This window comes from Bombus pascuorum, chromosome 10 (assembly GCF_905332965.1).
Source record: "Bombus pascuorum chromosome 10, iyBomPasc1.1, whole genome shotgun sequence".
NCBI classification, from domain to species: Eukaryota; Metazoa; Arthropoda; class Insecta; order Hymenoptera; family Apidae; genus Bombus; species Bombus pascuorum.
Genome location: NC_083497.1, coordinates 1,786,146 through 1,811,178, shown reverse-complemented (window position 1 = coordinate 1,811,178; position 25,033 = coordinate 1,786,146). Strand labels below are relative to the sequence as shown.

The 25,033-nt window shown below is 35.8% G+C and overlaps 1 protein-coding gene across 1 annotated transcript; it reads right to left on the bottom strand.

Moving 5' to 3' along the window:
• Positions 1–21,002: 21,002 nt before the first annotated feature.
• LOC132911372 (uncharacterized) lies at positions 21,003–24,454 on the bottom strand. The gene is made up of 2 exons (XM_060967994.1): positions 23,012–24,454; positions 21,003–21,128 (listed from the first exon to the last, which is right to left on the bottom strand). Exons 1-2 carry the CDS (start codon positions 24,452–24,454, stop codon positions 21,003–21,005), a joined length of 1,569 nt encoding a protein of 522 aa, XP_060823977.1.
• Between the last annotated feature and the right edge of the window lie 579 nt (positions 24,455–25,033).

Here is a 25,033-nt window from a genome sequence, read left to right as displayed (position 1 = left end):
ATTCTGTATTTCGATTATTTGAATATACTTGCTTAAAAATGCACGCCTTGCGACTGATTCGTAGTCAAAGCTTAAGGCTTCATCATACTGCTTGATTGAAGAATCACTCAAAGAAGATATAATTTCTAATGTTTTTTCGAAGCACTGCTTAGATCGAATAAATAACATTGTGGAAACCAGAGAAAGTTTTCGCCATGATGAATGGAGATTTCTACTCGAAAAGATTAATTTGCTGCTTGCCGTAAAAATTAACGGTTCTTTCATGCCAGCCCGAGATTACTGTAATTCCCGTCGCCCTTAAAATCATAAGAAATGGAGAAATCGTGTAAAAAAGTTACTTCAATTTAATGCGAGAGCGTTTATCGCACAACTATTCGGATTTTTAAACCACGAGATACAGCGCTTACATTTTGTATTTGTACAATTAGTAAATAGATTTGTTAAAACTTTATCTAGTCTATGAGATTCTCTATCAACTTCTGTGTCTTCTCCGGATCTTATATATGAAGCGTAAATGCAAATATCTCTCTTCGTACCAAGATTAAATTAAACGCGATAAATTATTGATATTCTGAAAATGAACTCGCCCCATTCTATTAACATAGTAATGTAATGATGGCTACCGTATTATCAAGCCGTAGTAAAGTATCGCAGTTTCTCAAGTCATTAATAAAACATTGTGACCCAAAACAGGCTGCCTTTAACCCGAGATCACTTCTTGGCAATTCACGCCCCTCTTCCGTTCAAAAAACATGAGATCTCTCATATCTCTATAAATTTTTGAAAATTCTGCAAATTTCGAGGATCTATATGCACAAGAAATATTTCGAAACCAACATTGTAAGTCCGAATTCAAATCGGACAATTTCATACTTCTATCATAGTTATTATCGATCAACTCTAGAGTTAAATATTTTTCTCGTTTCAACCTTTTTCTGCGCACGTGACTATATTTCTCAGCGGGTCAATACGATACCAAATATCCAATAAATTCCGCAAAGTCCCGAATCTTGTAGGTTTTAATATTTAAAAATCTCTTTACTAATTTTTGCGCATATACACTTTTCTCTAAATTTATGGTCAAACCTAGTCGCTTTGAACTATTACACGCCAACTCAACAAATCTTTTACATTGCTCGAACGAATCGACTAAAATTAAAAATTCGTCTAAATATATCACGAAACGAATACCTTCATTTCTTAAGTATGACCTGAAATATTTCAGTATTTTCGTAAAAGCGAAAGATGCCATGCTTAATCGAAACGGTAGACGGTTGAACTCATAACATGTTATTAAAATTAAATCTGAAGAATTTAGTTTTTTAATAGAACTTTGTTATGGGAATTGTGGTGGCACTCGACAGCAAAATACCACCACTTGACACTAACTAATGCCGGGCTCATATCCCGGCGACCGGAGTCGGATTGTTCTTCCGCGGCATCAAAAATGAAAAAAAAAAATGCAGTAGTACCTCAGCGGCGACACCGGCGACCGGCAGCAGAACCTGTCTCACTCCACACACTAGCAGTAGCACACTATCACCACAACTAATCACGACAAGCGGCTACTACAAACAAATAATACTACACCTCAAATTGGTGACCCCGACGTGATCGACAGCGAAAGGTGTGTAACCGTGATAGTGCTACAGAGACTTCTCCATCATCGCAAATCCTACGACTGCGGCAAGCTGGACCTACACTGCTACGACCAAGACGGAACGGCCCTTCCATCTTCAACAAACCTCGATGCCTCATCTCCGATCGATGCACAAAACAGGTGACAGGATACGAAACGATGACCAAGCCAGGAATGAGTGATGAGACCAGTGCAGAGTCCATGGACAATCACCACCAGCACATCATACCTAAGAGGAACAGAGGCCTACAACCGCACGCGGAATGCTCCGCACCGTACCGACGATATCCACCGGCACATCGAAGTCTTCGCGCAACATCTGCATGAGTTTGACAATGAACAGCTGACGCTTTACAACACATAGGAAAAGAAACATTATCACTGGTAAGGGGGTACTGTGACGGCACTCGACAGCAAAATACTCGTCTCGACACTAAGTAGTGTCGGACGGCAGCACAGTGGTTACCCGGGCTCAAATCCTGGCGACCGGAGTCCGATTTTTCTTCCGCGGTATCAAAAATGAGAAGAAAAATGCAGCAGTACCCTCCAGCAGCAACACCAGCGACCCGCAGCAGAACCTGTCTCACTCTACACACAGGCTAACGCGCACTAAGGAGACTACAACAAACACATCAGCAACTACAACTATCACGGTCTATTCACCTCAGAATTAATATTAATAGACGTGTTTAAGGCCAACTGTACTCATAAAATACTCAGCACCTTTGATGAGAATTTTGATGCTACTCGCTAGACCTCTAATTCGATATTAATGAACTCGTTTAACTTTTTTCGGTTTAAAATTAGTCGGTAACCTCTCGCAGATTTAGGTGTTAAAAATATATCCGCAATAAATTGACTCTGGGAAATAGTACGTTCAAAAATAGCACCTTGGCTTGCTAATTGACTAATAATATCTATACGTATATTAAATTTTTTATTTGAACAATTTCTATTTGACTATCTGTAATTTCGAAGAACCTGAGAATGAAAAGGTATTTCGTAACCGCTTAATTACACTGAAATCGTCGGATTTTGTGCCAATTTTTTCCATGCGTGAATATAATTTTTAAGTCGACCGGATGCAGAATTTACTGGAGTTATGTGCAACCCTTCTTTAATGTTCACATGTTCGCGAAAAGACGGTACCAAGGGGATGTCGAATCAGCGAGGGGCGTAAATCTTCTGGATTTATGTCGATATCGAAAGGTAGCGTGGTTGCCTAGAACATTTTATGGCGATACGAGGCATAGCTACGTTGAAATGTTCATGATTACAGCGAAAACGGAATATGTGCACTAATAGATAATATATATAAATACATAAAAATAATTATAACTATAATTTGAGAAAAAATAGGTAACGCGTAACGGACGTGAGTTGCGTGTGAATGTAAAAGTACGTGTGAACGTTTATATGAAATTGAAACTTTTTGATAGATGATGAGTTTGTTTGCAAAATAACTTCGAAGTGAGTCATCTTCACATTGCAAAAATCTATCAATTTGGAAGTAATAATGGAGACCGCTTTATTCTTATTTTACTGAATTTTGTAAGCAAGAGAATTACACTGTAATCAATACTTCATTAAAGTCGCGTAATAAATTCTAATAAGCTTGGAAAGCATACCGATTCTAATAATATGTACATACATACATGTTGACAGTAAAGGAACAGAGTCTAGAAACGTACTAATCCTTGGTAATGTATAAAGGCAAACTCGATGAGAATATTAATTTTCGAAAATGACAGTGACAGTGTCACGAATCAACTTTCCTTTTTGCCACGTAGTACGCCAGATGTGACGGTCCTTGCGAGATTCCCCGTAGTCCGAACGCCGAGACCTATCTATTGTTCTGTTAACTCGCAGCAGGCCTAAGAAGACGACATAAACCGAATCTGTTCAGTTTCAGTTTTTTTCACGTAAACATTTTCGGTTTATGTTTATTGCACTCGACTCTTACCTAATACGGAGAAAGCGGGTGCCTGGCAAGATAAGACTTTTCCCATGAACAAGGATGCCCACGAGCCATATCTAGCTCTCCTTGTCTTTACTACCTAATTCATTTACCAATGGGCATCGTGGATCGTTACCCTCACTTTTCCACCAAAAAGTGTGGACAACGAATCCGCGTTCTGAGTTCCAAAGGGAATACCCACACCGAGCTTTCTTCTTTGATGGTACGAGACCGTTCAAACAGTTCCATTTTTAATTCCAATTCAGTTACAATATTGACCTTTGTAATAAAACTCTAAGTCTAAAAAATAAAAACTATTCTACAAATCAACAGTTGTGTAATTATTCAGAAATTACGCGACAACAGCGTCCGATAGATTCATAAACTTAATATTAGTGCTACTGACCGACTTACATTTATGAGCAGAGGGAGTGTATTGTTGTTCGATATCAATATATCAATAGAAAAACAGGAAGCAGAAAAGTCAATCAAATGTGATCGATGTGACTGAACGTAGAAGTAATGAAAAATATTATATAATCGAATTATAACAGATTTTTATTGATCGAAAGTTGGTCGAGGTACATTTTAACGTGACCTAGAATAATTTATCGTTATTCATAGTAATTTATCAGAAATTTGTTGCGAGCGCAATTCTAGCGACCTCATTTTTTTATTAAACATTCCCGTTCAAAAGTTGAATTCCGTAACGAGCTGTCGACCACTCGCTAATTCAAACAGCAAATTGTTGTCGAACGTTGCGTAAACCATAAGCTGTTTTAACAGTAGTATCTGTTCGACCTTTCATCTGTTAAGAGTAAAAAATTTATCGGAAATTTTTCCGGAACGAAACTGTTGAATTACATACAGTCTAAACGTGTAGACTATTTGTTGAGAATTCCATCATCCCATCCTCCAGCGTATCGCGAAAAGTCAATAACGTTACATAGGAGGTTTTTATTAAATATGAGATCGTGTATACTAGCAGCATCTGCTTCCGTCAGGAGAATTTTTTTATTTACTACAATGATAAACTTACCACGATATAGATGTCTCTCTGACGAAATGTTTAAAGCAGAAACAATTTTGGGAGCGAGCGTGATTACATTATAAAAATTCACAAATTTCAAGTTTAAAAATTTATTATGCCCAAATAGAAGTATAATTAAATTAAATAACAAATTATTTGAAAATGATTTATTTGTATTTCTCACATAAATGTTAATATAATATAACAAATCGTATATTGATATAGTATAATGATATAACACACTATAGTACACTTAATATATGTCGGAGATGAAAGGACACCGGGCCCCCGTTGGAATTACTTGGAAAACCTCAATACTGTAGCATTTAAGAAATAACCCAATACAGTCATTCGAAATTTGTGACAATGAGCTTTTAGGCTCGAGGCGACAATCGGTCACCGAAGCGTAACCACGGTCGCGGGATGAACGTTCCGCCTAACAGAGATATGAAGTTACATAGCTTTCCTTTAAATAATTGGCAGTATCGACACTTGGCAATAAAACATTTTAACAGCCCCGCGGCTCGTCACACAGAGACCGCATTCTTTGAGTAAGATGATCGCCAGATGCCGATGCATCATTCACAGTTTATGCTCGGATAGTCTGAGGAGCCGCTACAAATCTTAGGACTTAGTTAACTGAAGTCCTTCCGATTTACAAACAGTCTTTATTCTATCCGCCCGTAAATTTGTCACCTACTGCGGAAAGATATAGGAGATTAGATTTCCTCACGTGCGACGCTTCCCGCCAGGAACTCTCTCTCAAGGGCGGCTAGCATCTTTTGCTAACCGCCAATATAGGAATTAACCAATTAACAGCAACGCTTATTTCCCTCAACCTCCGTGTGGAGGCTTTCTTTGACGAATCCGATGATCTCGTGCCCTTAGGCACATCCCATCATAGTCTTCCTCTGCAGCGTCGTCGTGACGGAAAGTCATTCTTTTCTGGCAGTCTCATTAGCCATATGCCTAGTGTGTTTGTACGATCGATGAATAATCTACGTCTTAGCAAAGAGCTAATCAAGCGATCCTTGTATCATGAGTAGTAAGACGAGTCCGACTTAGGCTACGAAGCAAAGTGTATATTCGTTATCCCGTGGACCGTGGATTCGCCATATCGAACCTAGGGTCATTGTCATTAGCGTCTAGTTACCGCGGCCGCTTGCCAATCTTGTACCAACTATATCTGTCGGGTCTAACTATAACTGTCCAACTATATATATGTCGGGTCGTCCTTGGAAAACGGGGCGTGTAATGATTCTTGCTGCGAGTTGTCCATCGTTGTTTTATACCAGATAATATTTATCGAAGTGAATGTATTACGAAGATTAATAAGCGATATTGGTGAGTGAATAATTGAGATGTCGGTGATGATGAATTTAGGTGCGATAACGAATACACGGTCAACAGGATGACGATTGCGACTAGGAACTCAATGTACGTGTTCACTGGGCTAGTCGAACTTATCGGATTGAGACTCAGTCCAAGTGGAACTGAACTCAGATCAATCTCTATTTTTAAGAAGTTATTTAATTACTTTATACCTCTGTTAGATACACGTCCCTCCCGTGACTGTGGCTACGTTCAGTGACCCGTTATGTTACTTCGGACCCAAGCCCACTGTCATAAATCTCGGATAATCATAGTTGACTTAACTCATAAACAGGTATTTCTCAGTATTATTGTTTAACTACGGCTATAATAAAAAGTCTGGGCTAAAATATTGGGGACTTTCCCAAACATTCCGAAAGAAAGGCTCCGGTGTCCTTTCATCTCCGACATATACTTAATACTATAGTACACTTAATAATATAGTAGTATAATAATAATCTAATAATTATAGTAATATTGGTCATTTCCTAATCAGTTTTCCAATTTTTTTTAAGTTTTTATAAGTGCCCTCATGAATGTAGGTACATGTATTGCGTTATCACGATTTGTTCTCGAACATAGAATTGGAAAAATGTCTACTAAACGTGACAAAGGATACCAATCAACCTGTAATTAACTGAATTGCATTCGCCGAATGAACATTAGAGACAGAACATGAGGCACAAGAGACGCATATCGAGATTCCAAAGAAAACTGCCAGTAAACATAAAAAGTGAGTACATTGTATTATGCGATAAGTCAGAGAGAAAGCAATGAATTTCTCGTGAAGAAACTCCATATGAGACACCTACGAGTTTAAATCGAAATATTTTCTATACTAATAACTATATCGAAAAATGTTTCAAAGAACAGTTGAATGGCTTCAAGGGAAGCATATTCTGATGTTATTAGTTTTTCTGTGGGTGCACGCGTGAAAGTCGTGTAAAGGTCGACTTTGCTTATTTGAATTTTTTGAAAATCATGTACCCTTAACACGTTTTGGGCCGCACGCTGCCGCACGTACGTGACCGCGTTTCCCGCACGATATCAGGAAGTGAACACATTGTAGATTCGCATGATTCTGCATACGTGTACCCTCGATTCTGAAACTGCATCGAAAGGTACTTCATAAGTGTAACGAGTATTTTTAGGAATATTATTGTTATATACTGTTGAAGTGGTCACCACTTCTAACACGTTGACTGCCACGCGTGTTTTCAAGGAAATCTCCGTCAGGTCACGCGTGCCACAGTACCAAGCGTTCTCTGCTAGGTACTCCCATCGATATTTTAGTAATGCGAGTCGCTCAAGTGGTGGTCTCAAGAATGATCTCTCGTTTCGTTTGTTCGCAATATTAAAACCACTAGCTGTTGACGAATATAACGAAGGAAAGTGTGGTATAGATTATTCCGACCAAATGGTGTCTTATGCCACCAAAATTAGAAAAGGAATCAAATGGTACAGAAAATTTGGGGTCCAACTCCTTCTGGGAATTTCTGTTGAAAACGCTTTTACAGTTTACAAAATTGTAATAAGAAAGGATATAAATATTAGAATATTTAGAGAGTTATTAGCTGCAAAATTATTAGGGTTGTCTGAAAATACAAAAAACCCTTGTCTTCGACGGAGTCAGCATAATATCGCCGTTCGGAAAAATGATTCCGGAAGAAGCATTACACGCGCATACAAATAAAAGACGTTGAATGGACCGAACAAAGACACAACAAATTTAAAGAAAACAACAACTTATTGTCCAAATTGTCCCGACCAACCTCAGCTATGTATAGAATGCTTTAAAGTTTTACATTCTAAATAATTTTTTTAATAAATCATTTTCGTATTACTTTTATAACAATTCAACAGTTTTATTATTATGGAATATCTTTTCAAATACCTACGACGATTCTTCGCAAATAGTCAAATAAGCGACACCCGAATATGGGTTATACGACCTGACCAGAAACTTTGTTGACACCCAAATACGAGTGTCGTGGCAGTCAACGTGCTAAGAAAACTCTACATCTGGTCTTTTAGTTTCCTCAAGCACTGAAGCCATCGACAGCGTATAGACAAAAGACTGGGACGAGGGTACACCATAAACAGTACACAGGCGACGATGGCTTCAGGGCTTTCAGCTCAATTATATTCAGATTTGTATTTACACTTCTGTATTAAAGTATATTTTCTACCATACAATTTATCCACGCGTTCCTTTGTTCATAGGTCAAATAACCTCAACATATACGATAACGAAAACAATTTATGAAAGATGTTTGTCACCCTTAACGATGCTCAATACAACTGAAAACTCTATGAACAAGAAGGGTGAATTCACGTTTCATAAACAAAAGACGATGATTCGTACCTCTTGTTGACACTTCATAACAAAAAGACGACGATTCACAACCACAAACATTCATGTTTGGTAAACACAAGCGGACATTCAGGTCTTCTGTCCAAAAAATGATAATGCATTAATGATTAATCGACGCGGCTCGACGTCTATGAATAATTATTAGTCTACTTATGTATGTCGGAAAACAACTAGTTTGATAGGTACTTTAACTTTTATTTCATTCAGCTTATCGCATGAAAGACAGGGAAAGATGTAAGGCACTATCTGTGTATCTGTTTTAGCGTAAACGAACATTAATTTGGATTTGGTAACTTGTAATAGTATACAACATTTAATCTAAATTTATCGTGTTTGATACGTAGTAGGAGATTGCTAATTTCACGACTCTCATTATTAAAGTCATTATTTTTAATACTAATTTATTATTGCAATAATTTAAGTTATTATTTACACGTATAATTGTAAAATAAAAAAGATGGTATCTCGCTGGGGGTAGCTATCCACATGTTATTTAGCAATTAAACTATAAAAATTTACCGAATGTCCAGCTGGACAAGTTATGAAGTACAAATTGAATAATAATAAATGTATATTAAGAAAAATGAGACAGATTGTATTGCTACAGCGTTTGAATCGTTTTTAGCATAATCATCCGCGCTTTATAATTATTATAATTTCAGTACAAAGAAACAGAAGAAAAAAAAGGAAAAAAAGACAATTTTTGAGATTTTGAAACAATTTAATCCGAAACCTTCTTAAAAAAAAACAGAATTATTTTTCATCTTATTTAATTAATTAATTTTGAAGAAACAAATTAAATATGTACTTTGATTTTCCAATTTTTTGTTATATAATACATTTTATTGTTTTTGATTACTTGATTTATCGAATGATTAATAAAATGTAATTTCCTATGAATGGAATGTTGCAACAAACTAAGCATTAAACATTTGTTTTATTATATTCTAACACAAGTTTCTAACTCAAGTACCTTTATATTTCACAGCACGTGTAGAGCTTAAAATATCCGAGACATAGATTAATAAGCCTGAATTCGTGTTTCTGACAGATAAGATTGAACGGGCGATTCTTCTCTTTCTTTATTCCTCCCTTGTTTTAGCGCATAGGTACATTTCTCTTTTATTCAAACTTAATCCAAGCTGTATCCATTGCAAGATTACGAAGGAAATTGTAACAAACATTCTTAATGTTTCAATTTTTTATTAATATTAAAGAAGATATTTTTATTTCTATAAAATGGTATAGATAAATTTTATATGAAAATTAGAAATTGAAACAACATATGTATGAATATTGTAGAACACATATAAAACTCTTTTTCATTTATATAAGTACCTGTTATTAAGACATTATTTACACAGGGCAAGCATAGCAAATAATATTAAACTGAAGGAAATAAGGAAATAAGAAGGAAATATTTCCACATTATTATTCCCTAACTTTTGCTAACCATATTCGTGATTTACTATATTTTCATATATAATACATATCGTATTTATGTAGAGAAATTAAAATAGAAGAGAAAATCTTGATCTTATTTTTACTCACCTAAGAAATAATGGAAGCTAATAGAAAATACTTGTTTCATTCATGAAGTAAAGATGAATTATTCAATGTTACATTAATCTAAATCACAAATTACATTTAACAATTATATTTTGAAATATGAATATTTACACTACGGTAGCTCGTATCCACATCAACTTACCGTTACAATAAAAACAACGATGTAATTACCATGTGGAAAATAACTATAACCGAAACGCTATAAATAGTGTTACACTACTCGATCGATTATAGCTAAATTTTTATAATGAATATTTTCGATTAACTGGTTGCACGCGATATACTTGTGCGTACTCTGAGCAGCTTTGAAGATTAAAGACCATGAAAAGTATTGCTGATAATGAATAAAAGAGAATGACAACTCGAGTTCATACTCGAGTATATGTATAAAATATTATATTGTGCGTTATATAAGAAACAAAAAAAGTATGTTTACTCAACACAGTTTGCATGTTATGAAATTACATTGTTATAATAAACATTTTGTTTATTGAATAGACCAATGCTTATCATATTCTATAAATATAATTTGCAATCGGTTTAGAATTCGTTTTGGACACATGCATTATACAGAGTGATTCAGAAATACAAGTTCCATACTTCCGGGGTTAAATTTACTGAATCCGTTCTTACTATAATGAGGAAACAGAGCAAGAACTTTGAATATTTTCTTTAATCATCAACAATTTGGAAATTAAGGTATGTAAAACATATGTTCATGTTGGAATACAACGATATTTCACGCATAGGTACAAATATTCTTACACAGGCACCCACACAGGCATTTGAACAGGACACTTACACAGGTCATGCTCATTACTGTATAGAGAGAGGGGCTCAAAGTATTTAAGGGATCATGGATCACTACCTAAGTCTAGTCTGAGAGTAACTGGCCAACAATCAACAATCTCTATACGTTGTTAATTATATCAGTCGCTTATATACATCAGGTTCTGTAGTTCTGTTTAATAAACACTGAATATTATTTCAACATAAACATTGTGTCTTCTACAGATTATTAATCTTAACTTCAAGATTAAATTCTAACAGTTTATATGTCATTTTTTATTTGTTTTAGTATGTAGGTACGATGAATTATTTATGACTCAGCTTTATATATTGTTATGTAAATTTGTTATATAAACAGAAATTTCAAGAACATACTGGGAATAAATTTTCATCATTTCTTACTTTTAGACATTCATGAATTCATTATATACTCTTCTTTTTATGAAATTAGAATATGATTTTTACGCAGGTAATTTTCTCACTTGAAACACTTTGCTGTAGTCATTTATGCGAAAGTGAATTTTATGGAGAAATTAGTCAGGCGAACCTCGAATTATTACTCGAAACCTTTGCATTATTCGATATATTAAATCACAATATTCGATGAAATATCTTTGACACTAATGATATGTTTAGATCACTGTGCATGTCTTACAGTATTTTTTCACTATGCTTGCAACAAATATCGTGTAATTTCGACAACGATTACAAAACGTATTTGCACGCTACTGTCTTCATTTTAACTTGCATATCTATTAATCAAGTCCATGTGCACCAAATTTCGCATTATTTTGTAGTACTTTCATATGAGTATACAAATTTGACAATATGGAAACGAAGATACACATACACATTATACACTACCGTACATCAATATTTAAAAACTTGATGCAATACAATCAAAGCATTGATATTTTTATTATACTTTTAACGCTATGATAGAAGACTTTTTGCCATAACTGGGGTCCAGTGTTCTGCTAAACTGATGTTGGAACAAGGAATATAAATAGCTTTTTTTACACGAGGAGGGAAAAATGGCTTTATGCATATCCACTAGCCACACTGCCAGGTTGTATGGGATTCAAAATGGTAATGCTCATATGATGGATATTCGTCACTCCACGGTACGGCAAACGTAATACTTTGGGAATCTAATAAATAGCTGGTACTACATAAAATCAATAGAAATTTTAAGAATGAAATCGAGAACACACTTTAATCAGTCTAAAATCTTAACATTTAACAGGTTACATTTGACATTTAAATCAGATATTTGTGGATGCAATTTTCATTCACTTTCAATTGTGGCTCTTTTATTTATACTAAATATCAATTATTGTTTTTATCCTATATATAAGGTATCTATCCTATATATAAGATATCCTCTAACTATATATAGTTGCTTAAGATAGGATCAGAAGCGTAAATTATATTAAAGAGTTGTATTTGAAGTGTATCTTATTTATATATTTGCAATTGTTTGGGAGTATTCAAACACTTATGCACGATGGTATATTGTAAATAAAACTTGATAAAAAGACGCATCATTAGGAGATCAAGATATGTACCAATACCTTTTGTTGTTACGGTAGTGTGTTACGGTTTTTCAAATTCATTTTAGATTTTATCAATATAATCACGATAATCTTATCTCATAACAGTCTTAATAAAATTTCAAAAAGTTTTGTATAACCCACAAAGATATATTTATACAAATTTTCTACGTTTAGAGTGCGGATACCCTCGTGGGCCACTATTACATATAGTAAAATGCTATGACGCGATTACGTTGATATTTAAAAGCCAATATGCAAGATATGAATGAATTTATAGTGAATTTGTCAAGCCTTGTAAGGCTATTATGTTTTCCTACAAGCTATATATTTTTAGATTCATTGATGTCGAAATTATAAACTACTAACCTGCATGTTTATTTGTCCTGCCTCGAGAATTCTACGCATGCTTACATAAACAATTAATGATCAACAACTTCACGTACACTACATGGATTAAATATAATACAGCAGCGGATAAAATTTTAACACGTTGATTTGTAAACCGGATTACAAGCATCTTATACGGATATTCTTCTTCTATTCGGTTTGTCTCTTTGGAATAACATAGCTATATGTTTGACCTTCGTAATCGCAGACCGTCAGTCGTTAAATACCAACCATGTAGAAGTTACTACAGTTAGTTACCGCTTAGCACTTGTAAACAGTGGACATTAGTTTAAGACGATCTGTGTAAAACCTGTGTATGAGTACATTTTTTGAACATTTTTGATTCTGGAATGTCAAAATCATTGTTTGGTGTACCTTTTATTGTTTAAAATTCAATTAAGTAGGAACAGATTATAGGTAAATCAAAGAATTTACTTGAAAACGAAAGGGAAGAAATCGTAAACGCTGCGAAAGCAAAGTAAAACCACCGAAATAGCAAATAAAGAGAACAGGTCAGAAACGGCTTGTAACCAAGCTTGGTATAAATTTTTAAAAGCAAGCATGTATTGAGGTCAACCGAAAAACGGAAGACCACGGAAAACAACGCCGAAAATGGATCACCGGATTCATCGATCGAGATAAAGGGATCGTCTTCGTAGTGCAAATAATATCGCTGCGGAGATAAACTACAAAAACGATACACAAATTAGTGCTAAAACTGTTAGGAGAAGATTAGAAGACTTTAATCTAAGAGGACGAAAACCCCAAAAGAAACCACTGCTGAGTTCTACGAACCGAAAAAGACGACTTGCATTTGCTAAAGCTCGTAAGCATTGGATAAGGGAAGATTGGCAAAATTCAGTCGCGTCTCTTCTGACAGGATACGGTACGTTAGACGTCGAGGTGGCGAAAGTTTGAAAACACAGTGAGTTTTAAAAACTCTTAAACACGGTGGTGGAAACGTGTGGTGTGTGTGTGTGTTTTTCTCGAGGCGGCTGTCGCGTAATTTTAAATGATAATCAATTAATTCAGTAAATGGCTGCCTTTATTGGTAATACAGTTAAGTTTTTCGTACGAAAAGATTACATGAACTGTCGCAGACCCGTCTCGTACCATCAAGGAGGAAAGCTCGGTGTGGGTGTACCCTTTTGAACTAAGAACGCGGATTCTTCGTTCACACTTTTCGGTAGAAAAGTAAGGGTAACGATCCACGATGCCCACAGAATTGAAATGAAACTAAACAGATTTGATTTATGGTATTTCCTTAGGTTTGTTGCGGGTCAGTGTAACAATGTGTAGGTCTTGGCGCCATGACCATGGGGAACCTCGCAAGGACCATCGCATCTGGCGTCACACACGACAGACAAAAATTCGATCCGTGACACTGCCGTGGCCGTCGCAATCACCAGACATTAATACAATCGAGAATTTGTAGAGCATCATAAAAAAGACAGTAAAGGTTATAAATTGAAAAATTTGAATGAACTTTACTCTACCATTGAAACAACTTGGAGTAATATTATGGTAGATCAATGTAAAAAATTAATAGATTCTATGCCAAGATAAGAAACAACGGATATTGGACAAAATATTAAATTGAAACAAAAATTGTGTATATTTTCTTACCAAAAATTAATATTTTTTGTGTAGTCTTAAACTTGTGACCGACGAAATATTATACAAATTTCGTTCCTTTTTTATAATTTAGCTACTGAGCAAAATATCAAAATGAAATTTTTTTTGTAAGTGTACAAACAAATGTCTAATTTGTTAATACCAAAAGTAGAACACTGTATTTTTTATGGGAAGTAAATCAATTATTTATTTCTTCCATTTTGGTCTTAAACTTTTGTCCGCTGTTTGTCTACTGTATATGAAACGAATCATGTATAACTATAATAAGAACAATCTGCAATCTGAAGAGATTATAAACACGTACAAATTACGTAAAATCAGTAGCGTAAGAAAAATATATTGGATCTCGAAATTAATATGAAATTGGGTGTTGAATATCAAACAAATTGGTTAAATGAAATTTTATGTTTAATCGGTTAATAGCCGTATCAACTATTATCATATATTAATGGCGACTTAATAATTATATTTTATTAAAATTTCTTCAGTTATGTTTTATAGAAGAAGAATTAATATAACTCAGTGTAGGAATGAAATTTATTTGTACTATTACAAGGGGGTTGTTACATTTTTACTTCTAGTTTCTTACATTTTATTTCTTACACTTATATATATTCTCATATTGAGTTCTTAATTTCTATATTACATTGCTATGAAGAGAAATTAATATTAAAGTATGATCTAGTAATAAAACATTTGTTTCAGATAAGATGAAGTGATGCACAATTTTTTTCGTATTACACGTATGACATAATGGACCTTTTTCTTCAAGAAGCATGAGTGAGCTAATTTTGTGTGATTTATCCTGATTCTTGAAATTACCTGCACCTGACTTAAAAGGGAATTAAATGTTAACTTGTTTTCATGAAAATTATATGTTATGGTTAATAAACGTAGGACATTTATCGTTACAATAATCCTTTCAAATTGCTTTTTTTTAACTGGCAAATTTCATATCTAGTTATCCTACATTTTGATACATTTATTTAAAACATCGATACTTACAATCATGATTAAATCAATCGTTTCAAATTTATCAGAAATTTACAAAATACATAGTATTGACACTGTAAATCATAACTACACTTCTATACCTATCACGTACGTTAGCCTGGTAACAAATATTGATTTACGCTCTAGAATGCTAAAGGGAGGCTATTGTTTAAATTTATTGTATAGAAAACTCGAAACAATTGAAATAAAACAGAGATATACATACATATATATTTAAAAAAACGGACGCCGTTCAGTTTTATTCCGTTATAAGCAAACAAAATCGTATATTTTTACCTTTCAAAAAATTGGAATTTTTACAGTATGAATAAAGAAAATATTAACAAAAAATATATTTATAATATTTATCGCAAATACAAACTTAAAAAAATGAATAGTGGTTAAATGTACAATTAATGTCAATAAATACTAAGACTTATTAGTATAACGAATAATTGATTGTTTAAATGGTATAATGACCTTTGCAATACTATTGCAACGCTATTGAAGTTTCAAAATATTCTGTATTACTTATGTACATAATATCGGTGGCTTGCTGTACAAATATTGTGTGTCCAATGTAATGTTTTCGCGATACAAACAATCCTAAAAATTCAATGATATTTCATAATTAAATAAATACTTCTTGCATTGCATTTATCTTTATCAATGCTATTATAAAATTAATTGGAATTAATTAATTATTATAAAATTAGGAACATAAAATGTCAAAGGTGGACGATTCTTGAAAATATTTCTATACATACACATTAAATGCAGTAAACTGAAATATTATTTTTGACAAATTTATGAAATAGACATACATAAGTATAATTTTTATACATCATAAAGAAGCCGTCAAGAATTATTTGCTGTATAGTAAAACTGAGATTTTACAAAAACTGGATATACAACGTTTGTGTCATAAACCATCGATATTACGTAATATATATTCATCGTTCGAGTATATTTTCGTGAATCACTATAAGTTTGGATATTATTTATTCGTTTCATCAGCTTTATCTATGTAATGTTTCTAACGAATTATTTCCATCATTTCATCAATGTCCTGCATTTCATGTGCCAACACAATCAAGTACTCCTTTTGGAAAGCTACCACAAGCTGAAAACATCTATCTTACTACTACCATCTGTAAGGAAAACTGACGGCTTTTGGGCAAAAAGTTCACGGGAAGAAGCCACTATCTTCGCCGAATATCTACATAAAATATTTCAAACCAAGGAATCAAATACGCTCGCAAATAGTATAATTACGACCCTACTCGCAGAAACAACCCTAAAAGATTCACAAGACATGAAAAGTACTACAGTAAAAGAAGTTAAAATTAGAAACATCTTCGCTTGGACTTAATTAACGATAAAATTATTAAAGAACTTTCTTCGAAAGCAATTAGGATGCTTATAATATAATCAAATTTAACGCTATATTTGGAATTAAGTACTTCCCTACCTACCCTACGTTGCCCTATATTATATACGCAACATAAAAAGAATTACTTCCAATAATGTCAAAAGTGCTTGAGAGGATAATATTATCTAGAATACTGGATATCATTTCATGAAAAGGTCTTTTTACTCACCAATTTGGCTTCTAGAGAAATCATTCTACGATCAAACAAGGTAGGTAATAGAAACAAGATTACTGAAGCTACAGAACAGAAACAATATTCCACCGCTATATTTCTCGACATCGAAAAAGCGTTTGATAAAGTATGACATGGAGGCCTGCTATATAAAATAAAACTAAACCTTCTTATCGCCTTTTATCATGTAATAAAGTCTTATCTCAAGACCAGAACATTTTTGGTGAAAATACAAGGCAATATTTCTGACATTCACAAAATCAGACCTGGCGTTCCCCAGGGTAGCGTCTTAGGCTTATTCTGTATACCTCCCTATACCAGCCGATAACTCTAGTGGTCCAGATAGCGCACTATTCACATTTGCAAACGACACAGCCATAATAACCACTCACGATAATCCCGTGGCAGCTTCTCATTTACTTCACAAACACATCGAAACTTTGAACTTTGGCTAAACCAACGGAGAACAATATTAATCCTGAACAAATGCAATCATATTACTTTCACGTTAAGGAAAGCTGGTATATTTCCCATTATGCTCAATCATACTACGTACCATACTACAAACTAAAATAGTCATTTAGGTCCACATCTGAACTCCAAATTTATCTGGAAGAAACACATTCACGAAAAGATAGGACAAACTCGGACTAAAAAGGAAAGTATGCGCTGGTTCACCAGTAAACATTTCAAACTCGACTAAGCATTCCACACACGAAAACACACTGTTGCTATACAAATCAATCATTATTACGCCACGAGGCTTACTAGAGGCCGTATTCCTAACTGTCGCTCGCGGTACTACAGTGTCGCAGACAGATCGTCTTATCTGCCCGACGGAAAAATATACAATGTAGCGACGAGCGTGTCACGGATCGAATTTGTGTTTGGCACGTGCTACGCCAGATGCGATGGTCCTTGCGAGGATCCTCATGATCTGGGCGCCAAGACCTACGCATTGTTACACCGACCCGCAACAAACCTAAGGAGATACCATAAACCGAATCTGTTTAGTTTCATTTCTCTTCACATAAACATTTTCGGTTTACAGATAGTCCTTATGTTTATTGTACGCTCTTACCAATTACGGAGAAAGCGGGTGTCTAGCGAAATAGCAGGCTTTTTCCATGAACAAAGATGCCCACGAGCCACATCTGCTTTTCTTTGTCTTCACAGTTTCATTTATTAACCAATAGGCACCGTGGATCGTTACCCTCACTTTTCTACCGAAAAGCGTGGACGACGAATCCGGGTTCTAAATTCAAAAGGGCACACCTACACCGAGCTTTCCTCCTTGATGGTACGAGACGGGTCCAGTCAGTTCTTCTTGTGATCTTTTGTAATAAAAAACATAACTGTGACCAATAAACTCAATTTTCTATTGAATCTTTTGGCGATCACTTAAAAATTACGCGACAAGCGCATAATTATCACCAAGCAGCGAGTTCCAGAAACGTCGATTTCAGTCCATTATTTCATCCACATAAAGAAGGTGGCATAAGTGATCATTGGCGCGAATGGTGGCGTGACCCGAGCGTAGTCGAGGTCGTCACCCGAGAAGACAAAGAAAAGATCGAAGGGCAATCAGTCTCATTTGAAGATTCTAATAGCATACATCGAGAGGTCTGACAAATAAAATTAAAGTCGCTAAGTCTAACGAATATATCGAGAGGTTTCAGAAAATTGAATCGAATTTCTGTAACACATTAACTGTATTTATCGCTAAATAATTTGTCGTTTTTATTATTATATTCATTATTGTTAAATATATAAGCTATATTAACCTGTTAATACAGTGTTAAATTCATTGAACTACCTCTGTTATCTTAACCGAAATAGGGGAATGACTAATTCGTTTTTTTTTTTTTTTTATTTTGGTTATTTTACAATTTGTCCTTATGGACATTTGGTAAAGTGTTATATCTTGTTGGTGAAGAAAAAAAAATAAAAATAAAAAATAAATATAGCATGTGGGCGGCTACCCCCAGCGGGGTGTCAGCTTCGTTTTTTCTAAGTTATATCTTTTATGAGGTCTATTGGGTGTTTCCTTTTTAGTCTTCTTGCGATATTTGTTGTGTTGCACGTTTCAGCTGCCAGCTGGTTTGGGTGTGTTTATATTCTTACTCTGTATCTTGTTGCGAATCTGGTAATCTCTTCCTTGACCGTTGGTATTCCCAGGTCTTTCCGTATGTCTTCGTTTCTAACGTACCACGGGGCGTTTACCATTGTTCTAAGGATTTTGGTTTGGATTGTTTCTATTTTGTTTATATGGCTCATTGCTGCTGTTCCCCATAGTGGAATTCCGTATGTCCAGATTGGATTTATGATTATTTTGTATATGACTAATTCGTGGCGTCGATTATCCGAATCGTAGCGAGAATTTACGCCTCTTCCTGACGCTTTTCCTCGCGATCGCGTCTCTCCGCAAACAGTCATAACAATCATAAAGCCTTCAATCTGTAATTCTTAAAACAGTAGTCAATGCTCCATGGTATATTCGCAAAGACCTACATAATAAAATTTGTTTTCGAAAAAATAAGGCGATTATGTAGTCATACAAGAATCAGTCTGGAAAATCATTACAATACGATAACCAAGGAACTTCATGTATCTGGTTAACCCAGGTGATTATAGAAAAGAAACTCGATTGATATTCTCCGATTACGCACTAAATCTTTACAAATTCCACAATGTTTAATTACAACAATGCGGTAACACAATTGATATTGATTTTTTTTTAAATGGGATAACGTGTCCGTCTATGTGTTAAATGAACCTACGCCAATAAGCCAATTTACCGAATGTCTGAAACAAGTTATAAAACTTTTACGGGGAAAAGGAAAGAAAAATATACCAACGTTGGTTCATTAAACTTTACGATTCTCATTTTTTTAATGGCTAACAATTCCGTAGAAATACTATCTCCATTTGTCAAGTGTACACGATAGATTGAAATTCTGAAATCAGACCGGAATTTATCGGTGCGAAACGTAACTTGATCCACTAATTCCTGGAAACACAAACACGATCCCTTATATACCGTTTACGTAATTAAATTGCTTGAAAATCCGTTGACTCGTAAAGTACGAGAGAGTTTAGTTTCGCAAAACTATACACAAACATTCGTTTCCTATAAATCGAGAATTAAACAGATTTATAAATTATAACATGAACTTTTGTTCGTTAGAACATGTGTATATGTGTGTACATATATCGAGTAGATGTGATCAAATTTTATAAAAATATAAAAATTTATTTACAGATACTACTTCATATAACACGTTTTTATATATATTTATATATTTAATAAATATTATATGAATACATATGAGAATCATACGAGAAAATTATAAGATCACTTTTGTTGATTTCCTAACTTCTTATGAAATAATTGAAGAGAATTATGTGATAGATAAAAAGATACATATATGTAAACCTTCTGAAAATATGTGATACGAATAGAAATTTTGGAACAATGTTTTTGTTTGTAACAGAAATAGTTATTAGAGTATATGTTCGGTTGCATTAGTTGAATATTTGCGACAGACTAGAAAAATCAAAACATTCATAAGTTTTATATTTTTTTATAGAACATAAATAAATTCTCCTCGGACTTCCATCGGTTAAATAGGTATATATTCCAGTAATGTTTTATGTATTTGTTTACTATTTTCTATTGGAAAATCTTTCTCCTTATATTTATTTTGTATAAGACCGATTTCAATTTTCCATGTTATTTACAAATATGTATATCGTTGCGTCGGTGCCATTCAATGCACGACGTGGTTTTTATACATTATTTATTTATTTACAGACTTTAATATGGTACAGTAATGAAATCGTAATGTATACGCTTTTAAAAATATACATTTTTGTATAGAACGAGACGGGCTCCTTGAAGCTCGGGAATCAATTCTCTTTTTTAAATATTCATAATCGTTAGCGAAACGACTGCTTGATCAAACAATCGATCTATTTCGCTTCCAGAGCTATCTTCAGTACGATTGAAGTTGTACGCAGCAACTTCGTACCATTGCAACAGTATCATAGCATTTCATATCTCAAAATTTTATATCTCAAAAACTGTAATATCTTTAGTTAACTTATAGTACTATTGCGTTTGGTTATAAACTCTTTATCGGAGGTGAAATCTACCTGTGAAAATCTTCGTGTTGGTGTTTCTTTCATACCTGCAGCTTCGACATGAGCATAACAGGGCCTACTCTATGTAAGTACATCATTCTTTAAGATCATGATATCTAAGGGAACTGTGAAAATAACATTCTTACTTGCTACTACTTGCTACTACCTACTTACTTAGGAAAATAGGAATGTTTTTAAAATCAGTGATATACGTTGATACACCAGTACATATGTAGTTAGGCAGATATGGAATCCCTTTCACACTTCATTCCTTCCATAGCGATGGAATCTTTTCATATCGCGATGCTTTCATATAGCCATTATTCTGTTATTCAAACGCATAATTCTCAATCGCTGTTACGAAGTGTAAAGGTAAACGCTTTTAATTTTAGATACAGTGCTGGACAAAAGTATTGGCACAGCAAGATTGTTATGATACAAATGCTTATAACTATTAAACAAATTGATTTAAACAAAAAACTTTTTGACGTATTTATTTATTATCTATCCTAGTTTATTACATAACAAGAGCAACAATATAAATAAAATAATACGCAAAATAATAACAAAAATATATTTTTTGAACATTTTATGGGTGGACAAAAGTATTGGCACAGTAGAATATTTACGCTTATAACTAATTACATAATAAACTTCTAATATTTTGTTGGCAGTCCTTTTCTTTTAAGGACTTCCCGTTAGTCTTTTATTATAACACTCGATCAGTGAAACTGGAGACTTCAGTTATTAAACAACAAAAAACCAAGAAAGAGTAATAATGTCTAGAAAAACGAAAGAAACCACAATTGAAGAAAGAAAAATAATATTAAATTTATATAAGATGAATAAATCTTACAACGAAATTGCACAAATCATAAACAGAAGTCGTTTTACTGTGCGTTCAGTCATAAAACGCTTTAAAAGTGAAGAAAATCTAGAGAATCAAATTAGGAGTGGTCGCCCTTCTAAGGTAACTGTTACGTCGGCCGACTCTCTACCTGAGCCGGACCTCACATCGCGGACGGATGGCAGCCAGATGCCCGCACATCCTTATCGCATACTCTTGAAAACACTCGCAGCCTGACTATAAATCTCAGAAAACTCTGGCGAAAGTCTTTCATCGCAAACAAGGACTTTTCCACGAAAGCGTTTTCTAAGGTTTCTGGTTAACGTCTGGAAAACACGTGAACGCTAAGTGTTCACACGTGCGATGCCTCCTACTCCCAACTTTCCATCGAGGGTGGCTAATACCCTTCCTAGTCTATCGATAGTCTTACTAACCAATAGAAACAATTTCTATTACCCTCACTTCTCCAACCAAAAACTGTCATCAACAAATCAGATGATTCCGTGCGTTAGACACACCCTTCCTTAGCTCACCTCCGACACAGCATCGTCACAATCAAGTCAGTTCGTCTTCGTCGTCAATTCAATCAACACGTCTACCACGATCGCTCAGTCCAACGAACTCACTGAGAAGCATCGTAAAGTCGCAATCTAACATTCTAACCGATCAGTCGCAGTCGAAAACTCTCTGTACGGTCGCGTCCAAATCAGTCACATTGTATAAGATATAACTCGAACATTCTAGTGGTAACTTCCGATACTATTTAAACCGACACCTTATATATACTGTAAGTGTTATTGTGATACAAATATATATTTATTCTACAATCGTAGAATAAGTTGCATTCAGTAAATCACCCCGGTTATCCTAAACGAAACGCGGGGAGCGACCATTTCGCGGCGTCGATTAGCCGAATCGTAGCGAGAATTTACGACTCTCGCTGACGCGTTTCCTCGCGACCGCGTCTCTCCGCGAACGGTCGCAACATTTGGTCGCGTGTTGGTGATGAGAGAGAGGCAAGTCGTTTCATTGCCATTGTCTTAGATGATCTGCGTGAAGGCAGTTTTTCGTTGAAGGGGAGTGCGACGATGGATCGCCCTTCGTTGATGCGTTGGACGTGATTTTGAATGTGTTCCTCGTATTGTTGATTCGCCTCTGATGTGGGTTTTGTTCGTGGTTTATCGTCGAGTTCCCCAAGGCGAGTGATGTCCGCTTCGAGATCTGCTGTGGAGGTGTGAAAGACCCTTGCGGTTAATGGGAAGAATGAGCTCCCCCCGTTGACCCTTCCGAATTGTGTTTTCTGCAGGCGTCGGTCGGGGCCTGTTGGTAGAGTATCGTTTGGATGTTTCAAGGTATTTCTACTTTTGCCAGGGAGTGTCGTCGCGGGTGCCCCGTTGCTGGAAATGGTTCGATTCGTAATCTGAGCGTCGGATCTATGTAGAAGAGTATGATGACGTTGTCCGCAAATGCGACAGGACCCGGCGGAACACTGTGGGAGTGTATGTCCTGTCGTCAGACAGTTAGTGCATGCCGATATTTCTTCGGCGGCCCTGATGCGCTCTTCGATGGTTTTCGTTCTAAAGGTTCTACAAGTCCAGATCTTGTGCGGTCCGCTACACATTGGACAAATTGATGACGATCGTGATGTGACAAACGCTTGCCCGCGTGGCTGGCGCGTCGTCCTTGAGGGTTCGATGATTAGACACCGATCGTTCAAGAAATTGAGGAATTCCGTGAATGTGGGGAACGGTGTGTGTTGTGTTTTATCCTTCCAGATGAGATCGGTATCCCGGTCTAATCTAAAGGTGCATAGATATAATAGCACGGAGTCTGCCGTCAAATGTCCGAGCGATTCTAATGCCTTGTAATGCCATTCTAGTTTGGTCGCGTAGGATTGCAAGTCTAGGTGTGCTGTGCGCGATGCGAGGCCTGTGTTGAATATCTCTTGCAGGTGTCTCTGCACGATCTTCTCTGGCCTGTTATACCTTTTCTCTAGTATTGCCCACGCGGCGGAATAATTGGTTGTTACGTTATTCAAAGATGGTATGGTTAGCGCCGCCGCGCCCGTTAAGCAGGATCGAAGATATGTCAAACGTTTGCAGTCGTCGATTCGCGGGTTGTCGTGAACCGTGTTACGAAATTGATCCGCGAAACCTGGCCAGTCCTCGTAAGCACCCGAAAACGTGGGTAACTGAATTTTTGGCAACTCGATGGGTTCCGGCGAGGAAATGTTCGAAGTCGGACCTCGGATCGTCGGCTCTGATTGTTTCGTTGCGGTGTCAATGATGGCCGACGCGTCCCCGAAGATAGTATAGAATGTCCGTTGTAAATTCACGCGATCCTGCTGTGTCGGGCCTTCTTCCCTATCGTCTAGGTCACACTGATTCTTTTTGAATGATGCGAATTCTATCTCTAACTCTTTCAAACTACGTTGGATGGTGTGGATAGGGGCCCCTTCCTCATAACTGTCGAGTATTGCGCGAACTGCCTCTAATTCTTTTCTGAACCCCTCTCGTTTTAGTATCAACTGTTTTGTGCGCTCTTCCAGATTGGGAGCCATGACTGATTTCGATATTTTGAAAGAGCTTACCTTAGAGTTGCGGTATGAGACCGAAGTTGTTCCGGCTGCAAGATATCGCTTGTCACTGTGCAGCGGAATGTGGTTGATGTGCGCTTCGCGAGGAAGGTGATCCTTCCCGAAGGTGACACATTGGTAGTGAAGTCGAAATGGTTGTACTTGCGATGTCGATGATTGTCCCGCTGCGGCGGGGAGGTTGCGTGGTTGCGTTCCTCGACCAACGGGTTGTATCTCTTCGAAGGTGATGCACCTGACTTCGCTGGAGTGGTAACGTTTCCGCCAATTATGTTGGATTCACGTGGCACTATATGGTCACTGATAAGTCCACTTTTTCACTGACACGTGATCCGGCTCGAAGGACCAAATGTTGCGACCGTTCGCGGAGAGACGCGGTCGCGAGGAAACGCGTCAGCGAGAGTCGTAAATTCTCGCTACGATTCGGCTAATCGACGCCGCGAAATGGTCGCTCCCCGCGTTTCGTTTAGGATAACCGGGGTGATTTACTGAATGCAACTTATTCTACGATTGTAGAATAAATATATATTTGTATCACAATAACAC